Source organism: Amblyomma mixtum, chromosome 2, assembly GCF_055824585.1.
Source record: "Amblyomma mixtum isolate Tamu chromosome 2, ASM5582458v1, whole genome shotgun sequence".
Lineage (NCBI taxonomy): Eukaryota > Metazoa > Arthropoda > Arachnida > Ixodida > Ixodidae > Amblyomma > Amblyomma mixtum.
The window spans coordinates 248,842,975-248,869,907 of NC_143013.1; the positions used below are offsets into that span (position 1 = coordinate 248,842,975).

The window sequence follows — 26,933 nt, forward strand, 5'->3', positions numbered from 1 at the left end:
AGGGCAGTCTAGGTGCTGTTTATACATGAGAAAAGATAACATTTTGATGTTTCTATCAGCGACCAGTCGCTTGTTTTGAAGCACAAAATCAATGTTAATAATATAGAGTGGATATAAGGGAAGGACAGAAGCAATAAGTGTTTCACCCAAAGTAGTCATGCATCCATTCGTGGGCAAAAGGTGAATGAGGCTGTGAACGGAGATAAGAGTAACCGCAGTGGAATGTTGGCGACCTGGGGTTCATTACTGCTCACTGACGTTCCACAGCATGTGTGCCTCTTTGGCATATCGCCTCCACCGATTTGCGGCCGCTGCGGCCAAAAGGCGATTCGGTTCCTTCGTTTCAAAAATAAAAAAAAATGAACTGAGTCTGGCGCACAGGGCACACTTGGGGCCGCTTAAACGTGTTTGTTTTTATTTTACAGCGTAGCAAGAACTCGGACGCAAACAAGCGTCATGTGCCACAGAGTAATTTCAGGCAGAGCAGCAGGCTGTCTGATAAGTTCTAACGCAAGAAACCTATCTGTGAATTGCAGCCTCAAACATGTCTCTGCGTCCTCTTCAGAGTTCGGCGCACGTGAGGAATTGGCAGAATGTTACCGTGCAACATCCTCGACCCACTGATGGCAACGCGCCTTCAGGCGATTTCTATATTTGCAAGAAATTGAGACAATAACTGGAACCTTGTTCCACTGAAGAACACTTACGAAGAATGGGTATTTGTACTCGCTATAAACTGCGGCATCTTTTAGTGACGACCTTATAAATACGTCAAAGCCCTGAAAAGAAAAACCTATCTGTGAGCGGTGGCCCTTCACCATGGCACCTTTTGTTTATTGCCTTTTTAACTGCTGGTGAACCGGGGCGTAGCAATGGTATTGCTGAACTATCGGTAATTGCATGGGGTGTCATATGGCTTAGTGAGGTTAGTAGGACAGTTGGAGGATATATAGGGCTCAAAGTCGGTAACGTGCTATGCTGTTCTAGTATAACTAACAGACGAAAATTAGGTGTGAGATTCCTGGTCGATATGGCTACAGCTAGCAACATGCAGGAATTCTATAGCATGAACAAAAGGGTGGCATTTACTATTATTAAATTTAATAATAGGTACTAATGGAATGCTGCCCAGGCCTACGCGCTTAATTGCCAGTCTTCATGACCAAAAAGTCGAAAGCTTCCGTGAAAACGTACAATCGGCAATGAATTAAGTAAAACACATTACAGTCGCTCTGAGTCTTTAAACTCCCATGATCGAACGAATCAAAATACATTACACTATACTGATGGGCGACTTCAGTCAAGATTGGCAAGAAACCGGCAAGAGACCAGGCATTAGGAGACAATGCCGTGGATTGTAAAATAATAGAGGAGAATTATTAATAAATTCTTGTAGAACGAAATGACTTACATATCAGGAATATCTCCTTCCGCAAGCGGGAGACCCGGGGTGGAATTGGAAGGCACCGAATGGCTTGGCAAAAATAAAATATACACTTAATATTGTGCCCTCACCTTCGTACAGAATAAGGATGTCCTCGGAAAGGAGCGATGTAAAGGCCACAGAATGTCAAGGTCTCACTCGAATTAGCTTAGACTTGAAAAGGAAACGGGAGAAAATAGTGAGGCGAAAGCCCACAACGAGTCAGCGGTAAGAGAGAAAGAAGGGTAAGTCAGAACCTCGCTGCAGAGAAGATATTAGACTTTAACGAAGACGACGGCATTGGCGTTGAAACAATGATTGGCAGTCTTAAAGATGCCATTTTTTTATGGTCTTTCCTGCTTTATATAACTGCCAAGTGTTGTGATACTTATGGTGGACCAAGACGCACGTACACAAAAACATGCGATGAAGATCTGTAATGTGGACCTGCGTTAAAAAAGTTCTTGCTTTTCTCATCTTTTGCCACGTCTTAACCAGCTTGAGAAGTGCGCTGTCAGAAGGAAAACGCACGCGCTATGAGGGGGGCAGGCAGTGGCCGCTTAAAAGACAAGGCACGGGAGGTTTCCACTGATTAGCTTGTCAATAAGATCACGGCTTAGAATCGAAGCATGGGTGTGAAACTGTGCAAAGTTCGCGACGCCACTAACGACCGCATTTTAATATTCCTTTAAGAAAACGCTTCTAGTAAAGCCTCCAAAGCGACAATAAGCACAGCAAAGATTTCATTCTTGTCTCGATCATACGTGATACACATGCTGCAAATATCGCAAATGAAGCAATTTTACTGAGATTTTTCCTTTAATTGCTTTCAAAGAATGTATAAGCCGCATAATTCTTGCATCAAAATCTTTGCTCCGGCAGTATTCTGCATTTTTTTTCTCTTCGCACAGCCGCTCTACTCGGTCTAAATGACAACTAAATTCAGCCGCACTTCATCACTGTTCTTTCGCGTACTTTCGTAATAATACGCAGCCTGCAAGTTACAGATACTGTCAATATGTTGTTCACAAGCTAACCACACGTGCGGAACGTTTAAACATATGTGAGGCGGTCACCAAGTCTTCGGCCTCCCAAATTGTTATTTGATGTGCGTACATTTGCAACCTTATCTAGGCTCTCCTTAAATGAAATCCCTTGATTAAAATATTTGACTTGCTCTCAAAGACGCCTTAAACTCATCAACATGAGGCGCACTAAAATGTTACCCGCAATCCCGGCTCCACATACCTATAACAAATTATCAGCCCTCTTCTATTATATTACCGAGAAGTTACTTCAGTCTCTGCGCCTATTTTGTTGGTACAGCTGACAACAGCTTGAACGCTCTGCTGATGATTATTTATTCGTCGCCGACGAAGTCCGCAAAACGACCTAAAGACGCCAGCGCCAACGAACTGTAATCTCCAATCGAGAGCACACCGGAGTGGCCCTTACACTGAACAGTGGACGAGAGTCATGATAAATGCACACCTGCAAAGAGCAGCGAAGAGATGCGATCTGAGGACGAAAGTGCCCCGCTGAGTATCGCGTTATAGCGATAGAGATCTTCAAAACCCGAAAATGCTCACCCAAAACGGGATGGTCGCTAGGCAGATTTGAAATTCTATGGAAACTGGCACTATACACGTCTCTGGAGTTTCTGCATTCTGCGGTCGGCCTTCAAAGAGACAGCATTATCTTGGCATCAGCTAGTTTACCCGAGTGTGTAGAGTAGGCAAGCTGCGATGCACAAGGCGGTTCGACTTGAAGTCGTCGAACTGCAGCCGACAACGTCACCAAAAATATATGACTCTGCTGAACTACGGTACCGTGTTATATGACGTCGTGGGAAAGGGACTGGACTAGCGCCATTTTGACTGCGTGCAACATATTTTTCTTTCTCCCTCTAGTCTTTTTACTTCAAAACTGACAAAAAGGAAAGGATACGCTTGAGTACCACTCCTAGCAGGCGAGGTATATAAGAAACCCGTGCCAGAGCACCATTACTCTGGTAAGCCTCCTTGGAAGAAGCCAACTCACCTACCAAGCAAAAATGATTGCTGTAAGTGTGCTTCCAAGCTTCATTCGGCGTTCATCAATTGTAATGCATGTTTAGCTGCACTTTGCGCTTCACTTTACAATATCATGCGCATAGGCTCTTCGCACGCATGCATAATAATTTTGACATGCCCAGTAATTCCAAACATTTGTCCACTACGTCTCTTCGCACCGTTTACTTGCGGCGGCAGTACAAATATAATGGAGGCCGTCTTTTCAGTACACATTAAGTGCAAACCAATTTTCTCACCTTCGTTGTAAAGAAACACTATGCATTAGTGTGATACTAAATTACACTTCGCAACAATGCAAGCCCCTGATGGCCTCTGACATTTTTGTGAAGGATGCTTACACAGCGCAGCACAATATGCTTAGAGGCGAAGAACTACGGTTTCATATCATTCTTGAAGTGTACCGCTCCATTAGGGTAGAAAGAAGGCATTTTTTTCAGCGCAAATTTTTCGCTTGAAACTGTTGATCTACCCGCAGGCTTTGAAACAGGCATGAAGACGTATTGACTTCTTCAGAGTTTCTCCCAGTAGCTTCCTCAATCCGGCACAAAAGACCAAATTTCAGCACTAGAGAACCTGGATACAATATGCCTCCCTTCTTGGGATTAAACGAATTGTGAAAACTAAGAACCTTCGCACATAATAAATTTTAGCATTTTACACTCTGCCTCCTTAGTAAAAAGCGTATTTTAACCTTTCTACTGATCAGCTCTAGCCGCGAGGCAGTTAAACTCACAGTTGTCTACAAAGTTGCTCGGGTGATTTGCGAGCCCTGCTCATACAATCAGGTAAAAACAATGCGTTACAAAATACTCCCATCCCTGAAGTAAATTCGTGATGCAATCCGCATTCTTCTCGCCTGTATGCTGGAATAGCCGAAGAAGCTCATTACTCCTTTGTTTGGTAGAAAGAGTTATGCAGTGCAGGTGATTTTTAACATCTATATGACACTGTGCACTGCATTTTTATTCTGAACATGTCTCATTCTTTTCCTTTTCCCCACCCCTTCCCCCTTTTGTAACGCCTCTGGCCGCTCAACTCTCCCATTTTCACTAGTAACGTATTATTTAAGCTCTTGCTTCTGACCCTAATACCAAACAAGGTAGCAAGGCAAGCAGTCAATCCTACATTAAATGAATGAATCACTACAAATCATTTCAGCTCAACGCCTGTCTCCTACTGGCCTTGGCCAGCAGCGCCTTTGCCGGGTTCGTGTCCCCCTATGGCATTCCAGCGGCTAGCTACCACGCAGTGCCAGCTGTCTCCAGGGTGTACGCCACGGCACCGGCTGTGTCCACCGCATTCCACCACGCACCGGCAGTGTCCAAGGCCACCCGGGTGACCAGCTTCCAGACCGTTCAGCCTGGAGTCCCACACACCGTGGCCAGGGTGTCCACATACACTCCCGCTGCCACCGCCGTCCACACTGTCCACGCCTCCGCGCCTGCCGCTGTCGTTGGCGCTGTCCACCACGTTCCAGCTTACTCATACGGCTACCTCCCAGCCCGCTACAGCTACAGTCACCGCTACGACGCTCACCCGCTGCGCTACCGTTACGGGTACGGACTCATGCCGTACGGTCTCAGCTACGGCTACGGACTGGGAGCCTATGGTTACGTCACTCCTTTCAAGAATTGTAAGTGCGCTGTCGTTATTATTTTACAAGTTTGCAGCATTTTAAAACATGCCGAGAAACACAGAGGAAAAAATCTAAACGTATCACTGAATTTTTTTTTTCGCTACAAGTTTTCCGGGAAGATTCCTGCTTTATTGACTGCAACGAGAACAGGAAAGACAATTTAAAAGCAGTTACTTTTTATTTGACGTTCCAGTTCACAGGTTCAAGTTGCGTATTGCCTCTCAGTGCTCACAATTTCTATTCTAGTGTGTGGGAGATATGTTTGCTGTAAAAACCAACGACTTTCGTTATCAGAACGTATCCCGGGTTTCTTCGTACGCCCAGTTGCTCATAGATATGAAGAGAATTTGCAATTTTGCCATTTTCCAGGAAGTATGCCTGCTGTTCCTCCACGACAACCAATTTGGCCACACCGACTCGGATACAAGAAGAAGATTACCAGTCAGAGCTTGGGCATCACTTCTGCAAGATCGTCAATAATCAGATAAATGTCCACAAAAAAATAAATACTTTTCTAATAAATAAAACTTCTCGTTTTTACCCACCTACACTTATTAAGCATGAAATGCTTTTAGCTCCCATTGTCGGCAGTGTGGTGACGTCACGCCGAGACCGAGAGCCATCATCCGGGCACTGAAATCCACTCATCCGGGAACTGAATTCCAGTCATCCGGGCACTGAAATCCACTCATCCGGGCTCTGAAACGAGAACATCCGGGCACCGTACGAGACTTAACGAGATTTAACGAGACTCTCTAAGCCCTCCTACGCGACCGGCATGCAAGCGCCGGTTGGTCTCCAAACGAGACAAAAAATAACTGCTGCCAGTGCCTTCTCAATGTTTATCAAGATATCAGTGGAGCTGTGGGTTTGATAATGCACGGAATTATAATTTCCGATCTCTAATAACGCGTGCAAAAAGCACATAAATGCCACGTTACACTTCGTTGTCATACGTGATCTCTTAGGGGCTTCGCGCATGGAAGCAAAGTCGCGCAGGCGCACAGGGGCCCGGGGGAGAAGAGGTGCGTTAAAAGGGCAAGGCATCGCGTGCAAAAAGCACATAAATGCCACGTTACACTTCGTTGTCATACGTGATCTCTTAGGGGCTTCGCGCATTGAAGCAAAGCCGCGCAGGCGCACAGGGGCCCGGGGGAGAAGCGTTGCGTTAAAACATTGTGTAAACATTTCATGCTTACTCTACTCTCGTTTACGGGAGAGGCAGAGATTTTTTTAAGTTCCCCTTGCAGGCAGCCAAGGGAGCCTTTACCTTGGTATTGAATTGTAAGCATGCAGTTTCCTATTTAGCAAGCATAGAATTCGCAAGTTCCAACATGATTTCCGCTGAGGTAACGACTACAGAGGACACAACAGAAACGACCGGACGGGAGAGCAATTTCCAATTTTCACCACGAAACTTTATTCTAGGCAAGTTTAAATACTGCGCTCTGAAAGAATTAAGAATACAGACAAGCCTGAAGCCCAAAACATTAATGCTTAATGTCTGAAATAGTTGGAAAGGAAATGGAAGTAGTCTAGGGGAATCGGCATGCACTGGACGACATGAGTAGTGGTCAACATAACTATGCAAAGCAATAAAAGAAATGTGTGCAGACAAGGGGAAGAGATGCACTAGAAACAATACTAGAACACGTTCCTGTATGGGCAAAAAATTGCACGGCTAAAAAAAATATGGCAATCTTGAAAACACGCGAATAATGTAACGAGTCTAAAATTCAACATGCAACTACGGCTTAAACAAAAATGAATTAAGAGGGTAAAAGAGATGTAAAAGATGTGAACTACGCACGAAAACTAGCAAAAGGTGTATGATAAGTAAAATGTGCCAGTAATATTGATACGGGTGGCAATCCAAGGAACAGGACGACATAACAGATGAAGCATCATTTTAATGGCTGCGAGCCAAGCACGTGCCCTCCGTTTTGCGCCACTGCCCGCTTTCGTCGTCTGTTTCGTAACAATATAAGGCAGGACTTCAATCAATTGTCTAGATGTTATTTGCCAAAGGGATCAATTCCGATGAGAAGGAAGTGGGTGGGGAGCTAATAGATTAACTTTTTTCGGTAATTACTCTCTTAAGCGCTAACTTTTTAGAGCCATGGACTATCAATGAACCGGAAACAGATATTGTAGAATGGTAAACAATCATAACACAAAGAAGAAAAAGAGAACTGGTGTCACTTACAACGCGTCTGAAACACTTTCTCCCAATATATTGTTACGATGAAGACGACGCTGGCAGTGGCGCGGGACGGAACGCTCGCGCTAGGCCAGCGGCCATTAAATCATCTCTCGTTCATGGTTCACCACGCCTCACTCTTCGGCTGGCCGCCACGTTAAATTTGGTGTGAGGTGCTGGGGTCCCTTCATCGCCATCCTGGTCCCGGAGCTTCGGTGTCCTGCGCCCTGCCGTGGACGTCGGTCGTGAGTACCTGGTCCGCGCCGCCCGGCCGTGCCCCAGCCCGCCCGACTTGAACCGACCTCGCCGCTCACCCCTGCCCCGTCCCCCACCCGGACCGCACACGATGCACTGACGACAGCGACCTTAAAAACCCGACCGCCCCAAGACCGACCCAAGACTCACACGTGAAGACACCGCCCCCCTGCCCCTGCCGTCCGGTGCGTCTAAGGACCTCGGCCGTCAGCTCCTGGCACCCTACGGCCCGGATGCTTCGTGTACCGGGACTCATCTGCCTATCATTTCATCCACCGTGGCGGCCAGCACTTCACCACCCAAATTTAACGTGGCGGCCAGCCGAAGAATGAGGCGTGGTGAACCATGAACGAGAGATGATTTAATGGCTGTGGGCCTAGCGCGAGCGCTCCGTCCCGCGCCACTGCCAGCGTCGTCTTCTTCGTAACAATATGTTCATCCACAGCTCAAGCTATTAAGTAACGAGCACCTCAACCTCCCCAAAGTGCCTATTTCTGCAACGAGGGCGGTGACGCATTCAAGTCTAGGCGCGCACAAGTTCCCACGTGTTGCAAAATTTGTTCAAGAACGATACTCTTCGGGATGGCGAAGGAGGTACCTGGCGTCATAATTTGTTCAAGAACGATACTCTTCGCGATGGCGAAGCAGGTACCTGGCGACATAATTTGTTCAAGAACGATACTCTTCGCGATGACGAAAGAGGTACCTGGCGACATAATTTGTTCAAGAACGATACTCTTCGCGATGGCGAAGGAGGTACCTGGCGACATAATTTGTTCAAGAACGATACTCTTCGCGATGGCGAAGGAGGTACCAGGCGGCATAATTTGTTCAAGAACGATACTCTTCGCGATGGCGAAGGAAGTACCTGGCGACGTACGTGGCACGACCGCCGTGGTGGCTCAATGGTTATGGCGCTTGGCTGCTGACCTGAAAGACGCGTGTTCGGTCACGGCCGTGGAGGTCTCATTTCGATGGAGGTGAAATGGTAGAGGCCTGTGTAATGTGCGATGTCAGTGCTTGTTAAAAAACACCCTGCGGTAGGAACTAACCGGAGCCATCCTCTACGGCATCCCTAGTATCCTGAGTCGCTCTGGTACTTTAAACCTCATAAAACCAAACCAAACATACGCGGCACTGTAAGGGTTCGGTAGCGTTCGCGGGGGTCATCGGAACGCGGCTGGGGGTGCTCAAAGCGAAGCGTCTCCTTTCTTGGAACGCGGCCGCTCGCGAACGCGCCGGGAAGTACGGGTGTCCACCCACCCGCGGTACCGATTCGCACACGTGCTGGCACGGATGTATATTTGTGTTTGTTCTATTTTAATTTTAGGGTGGAGGGAATGTTCTCTGCACGTACTGGCACGACCGTGCGTTTGTATTTGTGGAAAGGGCGTTTTGCACTACGGAAGCTGGAGGGCTGGCCAGGCTCTCGATAAGCCAATCATATGAACATCGCAACATGATTGGAAGCTACGGAATGTGGGCCGGGCCTTTAGGGCTTTAAAACTGGGCCCCGGAGCCGTAAGCAGGTTTCTGGGCTAAGGTCAGATGCAACGCATCTTCGGCAACGCCGAGTTAGGGGCCTCCCCTAGTATTAGCCAGTTCCGCCCTTTTTGTTGTTTGTCCTTTGCTGTTTTAATTTGTCTCGAGTGTCTAAACTTCTGTACGCTGTAAATATCTGTACATAAACCTCAGTTATTGCCTTTCGTTATCCCTGCGTGTCAACACATCTTGAGACCGTCTCTGACGGGCACCCCTGGTGCGAAAAAAATAAGCTTCAGTCTTCGAGTTGAAACCAACCCGTCTCTGGCGGGGCACCGCTGGTGCAAAGAAGAAGAGGAAGAACCTGATCTTTACTGGCGCAGTCGACAGGATCCTGCGGCCATCGGAAGACGGCGCAGGAAGAAGACAAGGCAGGGAGAAAGGTGACGACAAGGCGACAGGTCAGCGTTCGTGAACGGACCTGCGGAGACACGGCGGCAAGGACGCAAGGACCACGGCAGTAGTCCAGCGACGCGGGACTGCGTCCGGTCAAGGAAGCAGCGCGTCGGGAACTCGACGATCACCGGCGGCGGACCAGCGGCGTGCGACAGCTCATCGCAGCGTCCGGGGAAAGTGGCGGTGGACCCCGACGCCAAGGAGCTGGCAATGCGGATCGACGCATCGAAACCGTGAGTTTCCTTGGTCGCATTGTTCACGTCCCTGTGTTCGAGCCGATAGGACATCTGAGGGGTACGGAAGGCGGTATGGAAAGCTATCCAAGCCGGCCCTCACTTGATATGAAGTACCGAGTTGAATTAGCGAAGGCGCGTTTAGCGTACTTTCAGGCCGAACTTGCGAAAGTGAATAGAGGAAAGGCGCCGCTGTGCGAGGAGAAAGCACAGGATGTTAAGTGCGTCTTGGATGAATTAGAAGCAAAGCGCCAGCAGCTAGCGCTGGAGCTCGCTGAGCTCAAGGCGTCTAGGAAAGCTAGTGAACTAACCAGGGAGAACTGCTCCGAGTCGCGAGAGGTGAGGCAGCCTGTGCTGGAAGACAAAGGATTATGCTTGTCATGCACAGGTCAGGGAAAAAGCAGTGAAGACGCTGAAAGCAATCAGCCGGTATGCGGGAACGCATCTTTCTTAGGAAACGCCGCGAAAGGTTCAGGAAGTGAAAACAGGATTCCTGAAGGACGCGGAAATACCACAGCTTTTCCGCCACCACGGGCGTCTAGCAAAGAACAGGAGCAGCCCAATTCTAGTGATCTAGGGCCAATCGTGACCAAGGTGTCCGATAACAAACAGGACAGCGGTGGAATTCCTGTAGGCTCTAAGATTGTGACCTCTGACGCGGAGCTAGTAACAGCCAGTGAAAATCTGGCGTTGCCGCAACCGCACACTGTGTCGGGTATGGAGAATGAAGTGCCCCGTAGCGTTTCTGGTGGCAAGAGCCCTTCATCCGAGGCAAAGAGCGGAGCTGGGCCTGTTGGGCCAACCGGGCAGAACGCCGCGCAGATGAACGCACTCGACGTGTGTCCCACCAGGTCCTTGGAGGACAAGGAGATGCGTGGCGAGTTGCCACAAAACATATTCGGATCAAGCGACTGCGAGAGAGCTCATGCAGCCTCAGACTATGCCACGAAGCCGGCAAGCGCCGATCAAGGAGGTTGCGGCAATTCGAGTGTTTACCTGAGCAGGAACAGGGCAAATGGCTCGAAGACAGGCAAAGTAGAGAGAGGCAGGTGCATGGCTTTCACGCTGAAAGTCGACGCGAGGAACAGTATGTTCCGTGCTAGAGGTCGGCATATCAAGTGTAGCAAGACTGACTGTACTGCTATATTTGGACGGGCCAGGGGCTATGCTCTTTACGCACCACGCGTGTCGTACTGGTGCGCCGGAGAGAGAGTGCTCTCAAGTGCGTCGCATGGTCAGAGATTTTCACTTATCGAAAATCAGGACGTTGTTTTCGATCCTGGAGGGCAGCATTTTTGAATTCTTGCCCCGCTGTGGCACCAGCCTAATGAGCCGAGTGGCAGTTAGGCGTTGTGTTGAGACGCGTAGTGGCTCGAACGCACACAGGGACGCTCGGTGCGACCAAGGCGGCTCACGTGGCCCGTATCAGTGCTACTGAACGCTCTAGTTGCGAGTGTCGGTGTGTGTGTCCCGAGCAGGACGCGGGTGTGCATGCTGGTGAACTGCGTACAGCCCATCAACTTGGACGCTGTGTTACGGCGCACGGCAGGCATGCCGCTGTATGTATTTGAGTGTGCAATTTGCGTAATTTTGTGTTGGTGCCTGTGTACATCTTTTGTTTTTGGTTTTGTTCGTGCGAGTGTTTGTGTAGCTGCGGGATGTCACCCACAGGGTGGTTTTGTGACCCGTACCGATCCCTTTGTTATAATTCTAAAAGTGGCATTTGAGCCCTTTGTAGAATCTTGGGAAGGGCGTGTAAGGGTTCGGTAGCGTTCGCGGGGGTCATCGGAACGCGGCTGGGGGTGCTCAAAGCGAAGCGTCTCCTTTCTTGGAACGCGGCCGCTCGCGAACGCGCCGGGAAGTACGGGTGTCCACCCACCCGCGGTACCGATTCGCACACGTGCTGGCACGGATGTGTATTTGTGTTTGTTCTATTTTAATTTTAGGGTGGAGGGAATGTTCTCTGCACGTACTGGCACGACCGTGCGTTTGTATTTGTGGAAAGGGCGTTTTGCACTACGGAAGCTGGAGGGCTGGCCAGGCTCTCGATAAGCCAATCATGTGAACATCGCAACATGATTGGAAGCTACGGAATGTGGTTCGGGCCTTTAGGGCTTTAAAACTGGGCCCCGGAGCCGTAAGCAGGTTTCTGGGCTAAGGTCAGATGCAACGCATCTTCGGCAACGCCGAGTTAGGGGCCTCCCCTAGTATTAGCCAGTTCCGCCCTTTTTGTTGTTTGTCCTTTGCTGTTTTAATTTGTCTCGAGTGTCTAAACTTCTGTACGCTGTAAATATCTGTACATAAACCTCAGTTATTGCCTTTCGTTATCCCTGCGTGTCAACACATCTTGAGACCGTCTCTGACGGGCACCCCTGGTGCGAAAAAAATAAGCTTCAGTCTTCGAGTTGAAACCAACCCGTCTCTGGCGGGGCACCGCTGGTGCAAAGACGCGTGTTCGGTCACGGCCGTGGAGGTCTCATTTCGATGGAGGTGAAATGGTAGAGGCCTGTGTAATGTGCGATGTCAGTGCTTGTTAAAAAACACCCTGCGGTAGGAACTAACCGGAGCCATCCTCTACGGCATCCCTAGTATCCTGAGTCGCTCTGGTACTTTAAACCTCATAAAACCAAACCAAACATACGCGGCACGATTAACCTCTTTTTCATCCGGACATCGAAATGGTACCCGACGATTACCAGAGCCCAAAGCAGTGCGCCTTCCGTATTGATTTGCACGTAGAAAAAGTCGTAAAGGTTTACCACTCCATGATGCCAAACTCGGTAGGCCCCGTGAACGCAACCCAGTGCGATTTGTCAGCTGTTCACGGTGCGTCTTCTCGACAGCCACCCCTGCCAGCACCTCTGGGTTCTCTCGAGCCTCGCGTAGTCGAAGTCTGGTGTCTTCGGCTTTTTGAGTAGCAAAAGGCATCCTCTGAGGGGCAAGTTGTGCAACTTGTCTTACTTCAGAAAAGGAGCCATAGTGTCTGATTTCAGAGGTAGTCTTAAAGGTCTTCCTAAAACTGCTGTTTAGTTGGTAATCGCGATATGACGCACACTTTCGATTCGCTGCGTAAACTTACCGTGTTAAGTTAAACGCAATCGAGGGCTGGAAAAAGGGACGCATGGCAATGATAGAAAATTTCCTGGGCTGATGAATGGGCACTGATGGCTTAGCATAGAAATCAATTTAGACCAATGAAGGAGTTCTTTGGCATGCTGTGAACGCTGCCTGCCTGATGATGACGGCTGGAAACAAAGACTTTCCACAAGCCAGCCATCGAACATACTTCTTTTAGGTAAGAGTAAATTGCTACATCCAGGGTAACAATTTACGGTAATTGGAGTAGCGGTGTTAAGGATTACATTTTTCGCCCAGTGTTAAATACCACGCTCACTGGTATGTTGCGGCCTGATCTGCCAACTATCAAACATCACATTGGCGTGTTGTATGTTGCTATTCCTGAATGAAACGTGTTCAAATATGCAAATGCATTAGCGCTCAATTAGATGAGCTCTGTTCTCAAAAACATTTTCCTGCACACCATCGGCACGCGCACTGCTTGTTTTTTTTTTTTTATTAACCGTCAAAACTATAATTATTTGTCTCCATCTGAACTGATCTTCACCAGCTAACACAAAGACTCCCCAGAGGATGCCGTGGGCACAACTGTAACTGTTCGGTGCATTTTTCAAAAGCAAACTAGCGATGTATATAAAGCATGCAAAAATAAATAAGGGTCTAGTTTAAGGGTACTCTTGTAGGTTATATAAGCCGTAAATCTCCATGTATGCTATACGATAATTTCCAAATGTGAGTTTTCCTATTCTTTTTTAGTAGCTCGTTTGCAAAGCTCTTAACCTGCTGAGAATTCGAGAAAAGAACGCTGAAAAGCGATCTCTCGAGATAGGGGGCTTGGATGCATGCCGCTGAGAAGTGCATTCTAGAGATAACCATCTGCTAAACACGTGAACACTGATTCAAAACATGGAGTTCGACGTACCGTCTTGGTACTCAAACGAAATTAGCAAGTGTGTGACTTTCCTGCTATTCACCCTTTTCTTATCAGTCCACAAATTTGTCTCTCTTATTTTTCTTCACTTCGTTCCGCGGGGAGGGCATGAAGCACGCATGGTATGACTAACTGTTCTTCTTGGAGCTAGTAAGCTATAAAAGGGAAAATCCGTGGCTCTATATTACAGTCTCTCGTGACGCATTAGGAAAACGAGCGCACAGCGCTGTTTTTCACATTGAACACCTCCAGCTGGTCAGATATGAGATAGCGGTTTCTTTTTAGTTTTACTCATCTCTAGAAAGGAGGCATTCATAGCCGTTACTACACCAGGCGGTGGTCGGCTATATAAGAAAGCATCCGAGCTGAAAGCACCATTCGACTGCGACTCCTTGGAAGAACCCAGCTCAGCCAGCAAAGATGATTGCTGTAAGTGTATTTCTGTCACTAGCAAGCACGAGTGTAAAGTGTCCTCAATTCATGCTTTATTTTGGCCTATGTTAAGCTTTTCTTACTCCTAGCCAGTACACCAGCATGTTAGATAGGGATATTTTCTGAGCACCTACTGTGGCTGCTTCCTCCCAAAAGCGGGCAAGGATTTAAAAGTATTGCTTCTTTACTACTAAAAGCAAACTATTCCCACAAGAACTTGAATATTCAGCATACACTGCATCAGGTTAAATTTGCTTAATATTGCATTACGAATTAAGGTAGCAGCTTAAATAAGCCGTCAAGAAGACTGAAACAGACGGTAGCTACTCCTTGAATAGGAAGTGATTTTGCACATTCTCTGGCTTATTAGGCTTAATCGCGAGCACCGGAGCTATGCGGCCTTGCAGTGTTACGTATACATGCAAAGCTCGTAAATATTTTAGCCTACCTTGTAGCCTCTTTATTATCATCGCAAGAGTTTCACTTGCGCCACCAGATGCCCCGGTGTCTGTTTCGGCCATTGTTTAACATTAACAACATTCTTTCCATTTTCACGCATTCTTTCGGCTATTTGTATGCGCACCCATAGAGAGTTAAAATTTTGTGGGCAAGATTATGTTTTTATTACTACTTTCTAATGTTTATCCTGCCTTTGCCGGTGCCTAAAAGGCAAAGCGAACAAAATAACCACATGAAAATGAATGGAAACCCTGTGCAGCTCAACGCTTGCCTCCTACTGGCCCTGGCCAGCAGCGCCTTCGGCGGATTTGTTTCCACTTACGGTGTCCCAGTGGCCAGCTACCACGCAGCGCCAGCTGTCGCCAGGGTGTACGCCGCCGCACCGGCTGTGTCCACCGCATTCCACCACGCACCGGCAGTGTCCAAGGCCACCCGGGTGACCAGCTTCCAGACCGTTCAGCCCGGAGTTCCACACGCCGTGGCCAGGGTGTCCACATACACTCCCGCTGCCGCCGCCATCCACACCGTCCATGCCTCGGCGCCTGCTGCTGTCGTTGGCGCTGTCCACCACGTTCCAGCTTACTCATACGGATACATCCCAGCCCGCTACAGCTACAGTCACCGCTACGACGCTCACCCATTGCGCTACCGTTACGGGTACGGACTAGTGCCATACGGTCTCAACTACGGCTACGGATTGGGAGCCTTCGGTTACTCCTCTGTCGTCAAGAAATGTAAGTGCGCTTTCTTGCTACCTTACGAGGTCACATTCATAACTACTAGCTGCAGTTCTGTGAATCTGTTGTTTCAATAACAGTAAGAACCACTTCCGAAACGAAAGGTTATTCCTCTGTTTTCAAGAAATGTCTTTTGCGTGGTCCTCATGCAGTCACTTTTCCGGATGCGAAAATTAGACGGGCAGAGATGTCATCTCTACAGCAACAAGTTATATTTCTAAAAGCTAGGAACACTCACAGGTCTCATTAAAGCTGCAACTAAAGGCAGTATAGGAATAAGCTTTGCTAAGCATACGAGGTGTCTATTTTCACAGGAATCAGAAAGCTTCGAAAACTCAGCCAAATTTTTCACAATGATCAGTGGTTCTCTGCTAGCAATTTTCGGCTTACGAAAGGCATGACCATGTGTTCTTGTGGGCGTTTGTTAGCTCGCCATAACAGCATCTCATTTTACCCTTCTTGTGCATTTTACAGGAATGACGTCTTTATCGAAGTCAAGGCGAGTTTTCACTCAGGCACTGAAGATCCGCATCAAGAGATATTGCCAGATGCCGGGTGACATTGAAGGCAGACATGCAAACAACGGCAAATTAGTCTATTAGAAAAATAAAAGAGTCCATGCTAAAACTGTTCCAACGCCCTTCTTCTCCAACGCCCTTCCAACGCCTCTGGATACTGGTTTGTACGTCGAGGCCACTGAACAGGAGCCTGCTTCAGGCTGGAAGGTCTTCAGTGAGTGCAATACATTGCTTCCCCCTCCCCCCCCCCCCCTCCAGCCGACTAACCAGCCATATAGGACTGATTGCAGCTATAGCCAGAATTGGGTATAGATGCAGGTATAGCCCGAAGTACCGACAGAGCCAGCAGAAGTCTAGCTTACCTGGGGCGATACATCGGGCAGTCGACGAGAGAAGGCTCCAAAACGTCCCCCAGCAAAAGGCCTTTACCTTCCAGCTACAAACCCTGCATAGTGCCGCATGCACACAGTTCTTTGGTGTACCGAATTGTTTAACGGTGGATGGTTTTCATTTCAGTAGAATCTTGTCTTCGCCTGAGTTCCTTACCTAAGAAAAGCTAATTGAAGGCACTTCGTGTTTTCGGACAACCTTTGTGTAAGCCAAGGGGAATGTGGCCCTTGGGGTTCCTAGTCCCTCTCTTGGGATCTGGAAAGGGGTTGGACTTTATAAAGCTATCAGACGTCCTCAGAGGGGAGTTCTTTATTTGCAAAAAGTTATTTCAGTATTTCCCACTGTAGTACGAAATCTCCTAGCCATGAAGGTAAAGCAGTGTGCACCTCAAACCAAAACCGCCAGCTTGTCGGCTGCTCCCTTTCTCGCTAGCTGAATCAAACACTAAGTCCGCAACAATGCTCCCACAGTGCTCTATAACGCTACGCATCCTAGTGCGCTTATGACAAGGACTGGTTACGCTTGCGCAAAATGCTTGTTTTTCGTAATTTCTCTCCTAAGGTTTGTCCTCACGAGCCACTGAAAAGAATAGCATGCAGTACTCGATTTTTTCTGTTGTGTCCAGTTTTAGTAGGCACTCATTGCAGGTACGAATTCGAGGTTGCACTTCTTGCTTCCTGCAACTTTTTCACCTGCTACACAGATGTTTGTTTATTGCTTGCTGTTTTCCCTGTTTAAAAAAAAAAAAAAAAAAGTTCGGTCATGAGAAGCAAACGGGCTTGCACGGGCCTTACCCAATGAGCGTCGGGCCGGGAAGGAGCCGGTCATTAGAAATCGATTGCGGGCCACGGTGGGCTCCGGACCACTTCGGTCCGGACCGACTGGGCCCGGACCGAAGGGCCGGGCCCAGTCTAGATACCAGCCCGTGCAGAACTTTAGAACCTAGTATAAAGTTATATTTTGCAGCTTTCCTGGAATCTAAAGACTGTGTTGTGCCGGTTAAGCATTCCACTTCAGTGGTTGTGCTATTTCTACAGCATTCAACCAGCGCCCGCCACGGCAGCTCAGTAGTTAGCGAACGGCTACTAAGCCGGAGTATCCGGGTTCGAACCCCACCGCGACGGTTGCGCTTCGATAGAGACAACGCATAGGTGCGCGTCTGATTTGCGATGTCAGTGCTTAATGATCCCCATGTGGTCGAAATTTTTCCGGAGCCCTCCACTATATGGCACATCTTTCCTCTTTCCTTCCAACCTTCGTCTCTTCCCTCAAGTCGCGACTGGGGAGTCCACAGAGAACTGAGACAGTTACTACGCCATTTTCTTTCCTCAAAAAACCCAACAATTTAACCCGCATAGTTTTCTCGTTCTGTACTCAAGGCCTTCATGTTACTTTGTTCTTGGCGCGAAGGACGCGTGGGTCCGAGATAGCTGAAGAGACATTCGCAATTTTTTACTTGGACTGCCAGTTTTAAAACACTAATAGTGACAGCGGTAGATATTGCTCATTGTTTTGCTTATTTCCTTTTTTAAATTAAGATGGCCAGCTGAGCTGAAGCAGTGTTATGCATGCCACCAAGGCGAGAGTCGCACCTGTCAACGCATGTCTCGCGCACTGCCAAGTCCTAACAAGAAAAATACGCCTAAGAGTGCTTTCAGGCTTTGCCAGGTACCCACCATCGAACTCACAGGACTACCCTTTAACGCCTGTGTCTCAACCGCAGATTAACTCGATGCCATAAAAGCAGAAGCTGGAAGTTAAATACAATCACACGCAGTCATGGCATGTTTTTTGGTTGTTGGCAGACTGTAATTATGACAGCACTGTTTTGTGAGCATCTGATTCTGCTGAGCCGTTCTGCGGAAGAGTAAAGACTACCTAAACGCGGCTTCCCAGTGTTGGGTGCTCTGCTCCTATCATTCGATGCCGACCGAGTAGTCCCGGAACGAATCTCTAGGGGCGGGGGGGGGGGGGGGGGGGGGGGAGCACTGGCATGCTGTGTCTCCCCATCTTAAGCGAAAATTAGTCAGGACCCCCCTGTCCCCTTGCGATTTACGGCACTGCCTTCAGTTCAGGAAAGAGACAGAATTCTCACAGCTCGCCATCGAATGGAGCTGTAATCGCTCATTTATAATCAAGAACAATGGTGCATTAACGCAGCCGATTGCGTTCCTGGTGACACGAAGTGAGAGGCGAAATGGCGAGAACAAACCTATAACAGCTTTCGCCGATTAATGAGGTAAGCCGGTAAGTTTAGTTCCACAGATTTTTTACAATCCTAACAAAAAAAAAGAATCCCGAAGCGGCCATGCATGCAATATTATAGAAAACTTTGTTGAGGTTGGCAAGGCCGTCTACGCGGTAAGCCTTCTGCTGCCTGTGATTGAGTTTTGAGGAATTCCATATCTAACAAAATAAGCAGTGGCTTGCGCTTAGCCATTAACTATGCCTTCCAGGGACTCGGTCAAGAGTAGGTTTGAAGAAGTCTGTGAGCTGTCTAATACACGTGGCTGCATAAAGAAGGTCGCGGCATCAAACTTGCCCCTGAGGCTCGCGAAGCCCATCTGAGAAGGCAATTCGGGGGCTGTGCCTGGCACACGACGTGGTGTTTATTTGCGGCCATACAGGTCCAGCATTCTTAGACAAAATGTTGGAATATTGGAATATTGTCAGGTACTGTTAACTAAATATTGCAGCAATGATCCATTCTTTCGATGCGCAGCAAAATCTTTCTTTTAAACTTTTCCATCGCTTGCATCGAGCTTAGACTGCCGTAGAAAACGAATGGGGAACGTTGTGGACAATAGCAAAAATGTTATAAGCAATATAATGCAAGCCTGCCAGCTGGAGATCTGCGGATACAATAAATGAAGGAAAAATTGGCTGGGGTTCAACCCTGTTGAACCTAGTTTACAAATGGGAAGCTCGATTAAGCATTGTCAGGCACGGTTTGCTGTGGTTTAACTTTATTGCATATCAATGACGAGACTGGGTTGGTGCTTTTTTAAAGAGAAGACTTGATTATAAAAATTATCAGATTAAATCAGCCGCCTACGATACACAGCCGAAGTACCGGTTCAAGAGAGCGAGTCCTCCATGGCTATCTGCGACCGTCAAGCAACACTTCGCGCTTTTTATTACCTTATCAGATCAACGGCTAGTCACATGGTTCAACACAACTGCGCGGTGAGCATTCAATCACGTGGCTCGATGCAGTTACGAAGACGAGTGAACGCCGCCCACTCCGCGCCGAGGCATTAAGAGTCATATGGTATGACGTTACAGTCACACCACAGCTCCGCCGCTTGAAGGTAATTCCTCGGTGTGATATGACCTTAAGGTTTTATATGGGAAGAGTAGAGCTTCAGCTCAAATAATTGCGCTTATAAAATTATTTCCCTTTGAAAAATGCTTTTGTCTGGAACTGCTGGGTATGCCATGGCAATGTAATTTTAAGGGCACTGACAGTTCTAGTGCTCCTATATGATCGGGATCTGTGAAAGTATAATGTTTTTGGTGATATTACGCAATTAAGGTTATGTCTCTAAAAAGAATGTAAATGTGTTTATCTCTACTGATTGTAAGAATATAAATGTAGTTATGTGTACTGATTGTAATAAATGACTTTCTAATGAGTTCATAATTGTAGTTATTCGCATTATGATATGCATCTTTGTGTATTCCCTCAGTTGGATTTTATTGACAATTATTCGCTCTTCCAGTTAAAACACACCGAGAAGTGTGACCGTGGAAATTATTTAACATAACAAAGAAATGTCGCTCGTGCGCAAATTGGGCAGCTGGGACATCAACTTGGTGGCACATTAAAAGAGAGAGTCTGAATCCTCTTGATTAGAGAACACAGCTTAAGCGCACATATGTTCGCAAAATATTATTACATACGCACACAGAAGTAGAGCAGTAAAAGCACAGGCCCTTTACTAACCTTTGCTTTATGATACAGCTCGTTAAATAATCTAGCAGGAATCTTCTGCCAAATATAGCCCAATAAGATTAATTTATGGCCGCAACAACCATATATTCTCTCGATTGTCTCAAGCTTCATTTTATGGTTTCTTTCTCTAGCCCGAGCGAGTGCATTATTTCTGCATACCAGCATACCATCCTCCTCGAGGCGAGGACCATTCAAGCGCTGATTCGGTCCTGCAAACTTTCCGCCTCGGACACGAAACACATTTAAGCATTGAAAACCGTACATGGGACGTCCCGTAATTTCTAATGCTACCGTATAATCCAGCCTTCTACAAGAAATAAGACAATTTTATTTTTCATGCGCCAACCGGATACGTCAATAGAGATCAGAACTAGCCATTCAAGTTTTCTTATTTAAAACGAGATAAACATAAGTAAGCTAACGTCGTTTTTCAGGTACTACTCTCCAACGGTCCCTTTGTGTTCGCAGTACTAAGGAATCGGGGTCTTCGAACGTGCTTCCCAATATTCTAGAAAATAAGGAAAGCAACGCATACTGTGTCCTCAAAATAGGCCAATGGAGGCAGTTGATGTCTTCGGATCTTCATTCTGCATAGCTTGTTGTGCAACGAAAGTTTCCATGGCAAGGCTGTGGTCACGAAGCAAATTGTTTTCCTCTGTTTCCCTCAGCACTTTTCATCAGTGCGCTCATGCAACCGAAAGAGTACATCGGCGCAGCATTGCTCCGTAATCGCTTCTTTAGCTGGCGGATCGTAATTCAGCACACCACCGTCATAACAAAAAACCTTTCTCGGGCTGTTTCCCGCGGCATTACTTTCAATTTTACGCTCAAAGCCGAATTACTGTGGTTCCAGGCAATGCTCATTTGCGTGCTCTTGAAGCCACAGAGGACAATCCGAGCTTCACATGCATTCACCAACCACTTTTAAAGCCAGGTCTCACGAGTGCGCATAATGGCTAAAATTTAATCATAATCTTAATTTCAATTATTTTACTCAGCGTGTTAGCGTTTTGGACACCCATTATGAACTGACCTACAACAGTCACAAATATTTTTGAAAAATCTTTTCGGTCGCCCAGTACCTATGAGCTGTTCAGTAATGACTTCAAGCTGTCAAACACATATTCGCTACTGTGACGTCCTCCACTGTAAGACGCTTTTCCTAACAGGTGGTTCGGCCAGAACGATGCCTGAGATCTACTCACTGCCGTCCCTAAAAAAAGCTGCCTACGGATTCGTCGTCGCGTAGTCCCTCGACACATTCTCCATGCGCCTATGAGTACCTACCTGCGTCGGTTCGTCATTCTTCAAAAATAATATCCCTTCACAATGCTTAGCGCCATCTCCCTCAACCACTCCCATCGAGCGGCATTTCTATCGGTGGGATACAAGCTCGAATGCGGAAAAGAAAGGCATGTTACTCGTGACAACTGACTGCTCCGATGATGCTTCATGCTTGCGAAGTCGCGATGGCTTCTGCATATTGCATCAATATTTGTCCTAGAACTAACTTACCACCCCTTTTATATTGAAAATAGTCCGATGCGGTCCTTCGATTTGACAGTGTTTCTCATGGTGACAATAAATTTCCTAGATGCAGCAGTACGAAAAAACAGGGCAAGGTAGGTTTAATATACAGAGCGCTTCAGCATTGCTTTGCGACGGACCGCTAGGATGGGTGCACGGTGAACTAATAGAAGCAGAAAGAACCTTGAGGTGACATTTTGCGCGAAAAAATATTCGGCGAAAATACCCATGCGTTATACCTAGGCTCGAAGTGTACACGCCGCAGCTCGCGTCTCTTCAATAATCGCGTATTTTTAAAGGGTGCAAAGACTCTATTCTAGTGAGTATTCTATTTGTACAATCTGGCTTTTTCAGCTAGAGTTCTATGAACAACTTTATCCGAATTTAACGGTGTTTCCACTCGAGTCACTCTTGCAGCACAAACGAATAATATTAGGAATTCGCTTATACGGCAATACCGTTACACGCCTTGGGGAGGGTGCTCTCATGAACAAGGGGAGTTTCGGCTAAGCTATCGATATTACTAGCACCGGAAGATAACAAGAAATGTGGAAGTCCTACCCTGTACCTCCGCGTATAGGACTTGAGATAGAGAAGATAAATCTCTGCTTGATCTGCGTTATATTTGCATATAAGCTGAAAAATGAAATATGGTGAATTTTGCTTCTATATATGATTTTAAGGCGAAATCCTTTTATGGCTCTTACTCGCGGTGTCCGTCCATGCGCTGGAATCTTGCCAACTGTGGCCTCTCCTCCGCGCAGTGGCGCAACCTCCTCCCCTCCTTAGCAACCGGCACGCCGGTGAGGGGTGCAGCTGTGCATAGTAACAATGACCTCACGCAGTAGCGGTAGAACAAGCGCGCGCGCGTCGGCGGTGGCAGCTGCACCGCCGCTCCTTCGCCAGTCGTCTCGTTGCAGTCGAGTGAGTGAGGCGCATGGCTCCGATGCGGCCCCGTGATTCCGAGCCAAGCGGTTCGGGGAAGCGGCAGCGGACGCCGGATTCTCCCAACACCAAACGCCAGAAGAACAAGGAGCGAATGCGCATGCGCCGACTGAACATGTCACCACATGCAAAAGCGAGGGAGGCAGAACGGACGAGGCTTTCGCCAAGCGCACTTTAGAATTTCCAAAGTGGCTTCGGTAATTTTGCTCACTTCTGCAACAGCTGCTATGAGCAAACGTATTCATTCTGACACGAAAATAAATTATACGTAATAGCTCGCCTCATTTTCAGCTCTAAAGGAAAATTTGGGCGTCCGCCTTGTAAAATATTTTATTCCGCAATGACTTTTTACCCGACAAAGTTAGTATACGGCTAGCTGGGACAGAAAGTTCCATGTAAATACTGACCATCTCAGGTTCCGAACATGCACCAAAACCCCAGTGGTTATGGCAGTCGGCTGCTGACCCGGCTGCTGACCAGAAAGACGCGGGTTCGATCCCGGCCGTGACAGTCGAATTTCGACGAAGGCGAAATTCTAGAGGCCCGTTTACGTTAAAGAACACCAGGTAGTCAAAATTTCCGGAGCCCTTCATTGCAGCGTCCCTCATAGCCTGAGTCGCTTTGGGACGTTAAACTCCGTACACCTAAACCTAAACAAGTTTGTTTGAATTTCGCCTAAATCGCAAAGCAGCTATCATCCTTGGGCTCTAAACCGGAAACCTCGTGATCATAACCGGTTGCTATGTGTAGGTTAGCTAAACTAATGTTAAAAAGCATTTCTTAGAGACCATACGCCATGTCCTGCATAAGCGTCATGAAGGCTGCTGTAGGAAACATTTGTGTCTATTAAGGTCACGCATTTTCAGTCTGCGTGACCGCCGTGGCTATTGCTTGACTTGGCGGCGAGTTGGTTGCGCTATCGAGTATAAACGCTTCTGCATCGGTTTCGCAAGTGGGGTATGAAGAAAAGAATTACATGCTTACACTGACTGCGTTATCTTTATGATATATTTTTGGTTTATGGGATTTGCCGTCCTAAAGCGACTCAGGCTATGAGAGACGTCGTAGTGAAGGGCACCGGAAATTTCGACCACCTGGGGTTCTTTAACGTGCACTGACATCGCACACTACACGGGCCTCTAGAATTTTGCCTCCATGATATTCAACCACCACGGCCGGGATCGATCCCGCGTCTTTCGGGTCAGCAGCCGAGCGCCATAACCAATGTGCCACCGCGGCGGCCTCTTTATGATATAAATAAATGCTCAACGGCATAGCAAGTAAGGTAATTGAAGCCCACTTGATTCAGCACAAATTGGCTTTCTTACACTGGAGGAAATAGAGAAACAAATTTTCATAGAAAATAAGGTTGTCTCGGCTTGAGTCGTCCTGGATTGGTTATGTTTTGAGCATCCATTTATATCACAAATATAGCTCAGTCAGTAGTGCATACTATTCTTTTTTTTTCATGTGTTCCCTGGAGCCAAGCAAAATTTTGTCCGCACTTGCCATACAAATTCGCCGCTAAGTACAGCGCGAACCACAGCTGTCACGTAGACTGAAAATGGTGGCATTCCTGAAGAAGCAAAAAGCGCACGCCGCCGAGCATGAGATCATCGAGATGGGTCAGCCAGATATACCAACGCCCCTTCACTCTCTGCTGCGCATCTCCTGATAGAGCGCGCTGGCATGCAGTTTTCTTCAGTTCGGCCACCGCTCATGTGCTCCCTTTTGCTTTTGGTGGACCTGTACAGAGAAAATCACACAAAATAAGCCTTGCGTTTTTCCCAAAGAGAAAATCATTCTTGACTTCTTGTTTCGCCGCTCAGGTTCTTAGTTTTGCAATGGTAATGAAAATATTCAACTCGACACCAAAAATATCATCTTCCCTCTCGACAGAACAAATCACCTTTGGTATCATCATCAGTCTGAAATAAAAGAAATTTGGAAGTACTGAAGAGTGATCATAATATTGCGCTTGGTTTTGGGCCATTTTAGAACACTTCAAGTCCGGTCGGGGCGAACTAGATTGCGTGCACGTATAGTTACTTCACGTTCTGCAGAAATTCCAATAGTATTCAAAGCGAGCAAAGTGGCTACATCTGCAGGTTTTATGCTCGATATGTCACAAGACGAGGCTTTTATTTCAAGTTACAAAAGATCCCAATATGCGGCACTTATTGCGTAACGGTACGCTCTTATTTAAGAAACCATCTGTAAGGGCACGAAGGTTTTTGCGGTAGGCTACATCCACTGCATTATTCTTGAATTAACGCACATGCCTCGGAGCGTATTTGTCAGGCTGTTTCGTGGGCTTCCGACTTCTTTGTGATACTATTGGACTAGGAAATGATTTCTAACTGCATGCTCATATGATTGAGTTTCTAGCCTTTTTACATTGAACCGTAAGCCAATATAGGCACTGAACCACGGTCCTGGAGTTTATAACTGCACGAAAAAACAGTGAACGACCAATGTATAACTCAAAGGTTAAAGCTAAGGAAAAATATTTTCTCTCTGTTTGTGTAAACATAACACCCTGCTTGTTTCATTGGCACTTCTTTGTATATTAAATAGAACTAAATAAAGCAGGTTGGCACACGGTTCTCATGCATTAAAAATCGTGTGAAAATTTTTAGAGGTGCACTGAAGCAGAGAGATGTTTTGATATGAGTTGTCCTCGGGTCTCTGCCGCTGAGTATCACGTTCAATCGATAGCCATCTCTCAACTCATCGAATGCACAGCAGGAGTCAGCCAACGCGCGAATTTCAAGCCATTTGGTTTTGATTTTTTTTCCTTCGTTTTTTTTTTTGGTGAGACATCGATCCTTGTCTTCTTGTTTTGCTCCTCTTTCACTATCAAAAGGATCGCCATGCATGTCGAAAAAGCAAATTTCAAACCAGCCAACACCTTTCCCGTAGGCTGCGTCCAGCACTAATGACAACACGCACGCATCTTACAGTTCACAGTGCTTTTTCACGAAGCCCTAGGCCAAAATAAACAACGAAGTACTTAGAGAAAAAATCAGCGCTTGATAGCAGATAGCACTAGGTTACCGCTCTGCAAAAACCACTGTGAACTACGAGAAACTCCATCGACTGATAGCATAATTAGATCTAATATGGAAGGAAGGAGATATGCATGTTTACGCGCCACCTTGAAGAAGTTGTTCTTGCTTATATTTTCGCTTTTAGTTGAAATGCAAAAGTGAAGGAGTGAAAAAGCCTGAGCAAGTCAAACCAGTCTCAAGCTATATAAGAACGAAACTGTGTTCAAACCTTCATTCCACTCAGCTTGCTTGGAACAAGAAGCCTCGAACATCGCCAAAATGGTTGCCGTGAGTACATTTTCACTTTCTTTTATTTCTTTTATTCTTTCACTTTTTCACAGCACACGTTCTTAACATATTGTCAGACTTCGTTGCCTCCTTATGCAAAAAAGATGAGTGCCACACTTAAGACTTTCAGCATTCACAACTATCGCTTTGAGTAAAAACTTTCGGTTTGGCTAGATAGGCCTAAATTCTTTTCTTCAGATAATTAAGTAAATACTCCTATCCAAGAGCATCTACATGTGAAAAGATATCTTTTTGCAGCGCACTGATTACTCCTAGTCCAGAGTTACGTTTACGGGGAGTACAAATTATTTCATCCCAAAACGCTATTAGGCATCTGAGTTCGATGCAAAGATTTTGTCGCCCAAATAAAATTACGCCAATGAAGCAAGTCCTCTCTTTTGAAATACAGTTGATGCGATGAAATTTGCACGGATCCCCAACGATACATTTCTTTCGCGCGCTGATAGTCTTTCTTCTCACAGTGTCCTATATTTGCTTTTAACACGAAACATAAAGAACAAAAACCTAGGGTTTTTTTTTTAATTCCCGTTATTTCTTGTGTGTACTCTATATTTTAGCTTAGCACCACTGATTGCAGGGAAGCAGCAAAAATTTAAATATCAAGGACCAACTGATTGATTTCGATTTGTCCGCAGCTCACCGCCTGCCTCCTTCTGGCCCTGGCCAGCAGCGCCTACGGTGGATTCGTGTCCACCTATGGCGTTCCAGTGGCCAGCTACCACGCAGCGCCAGCTGTCGCCAGGGTGTACGCCGCGGCACCGGCTGTGTCCACCGCATTCCACCACGCACCGGCAGTGTCCAAGGCCACCCGGGTGACCAGCTTCCAGACGGTCCAGCCCGGAGTC

At 47.0% G+C, this 26,933-nt stretch overlaps 1 protein-coding gene across 1 annotated transcript in view; it reads left to right on the forward strand.

Annotated features, from left to right (window-relative positions):
• Positions 1-21,506, forward strand: part of LOC149363405 (uncharacterized) — a 50,599-nt gene extending 29,093 nt beyond the window's left edge. Inside the window, exons 8-10 of the mRNA XM_089568522.1 lie at positions 4,654-4,979; positions 15,024-15,391; positions 21,427-21,506. Of these exons, the coding sequence (XP_089424648.1) occupies positions 4,654-4,979; positions 15,024-15,391; positions 21,427-21,506 (774 nt within the window). The remainder of the gene's footprint in view (positions 1-4,653; positions 4,980-15,023; positions 15,392-21,426) is intronic.
• Positions 21,507-26,933: the final 5,427 nt, after the last annotated feature.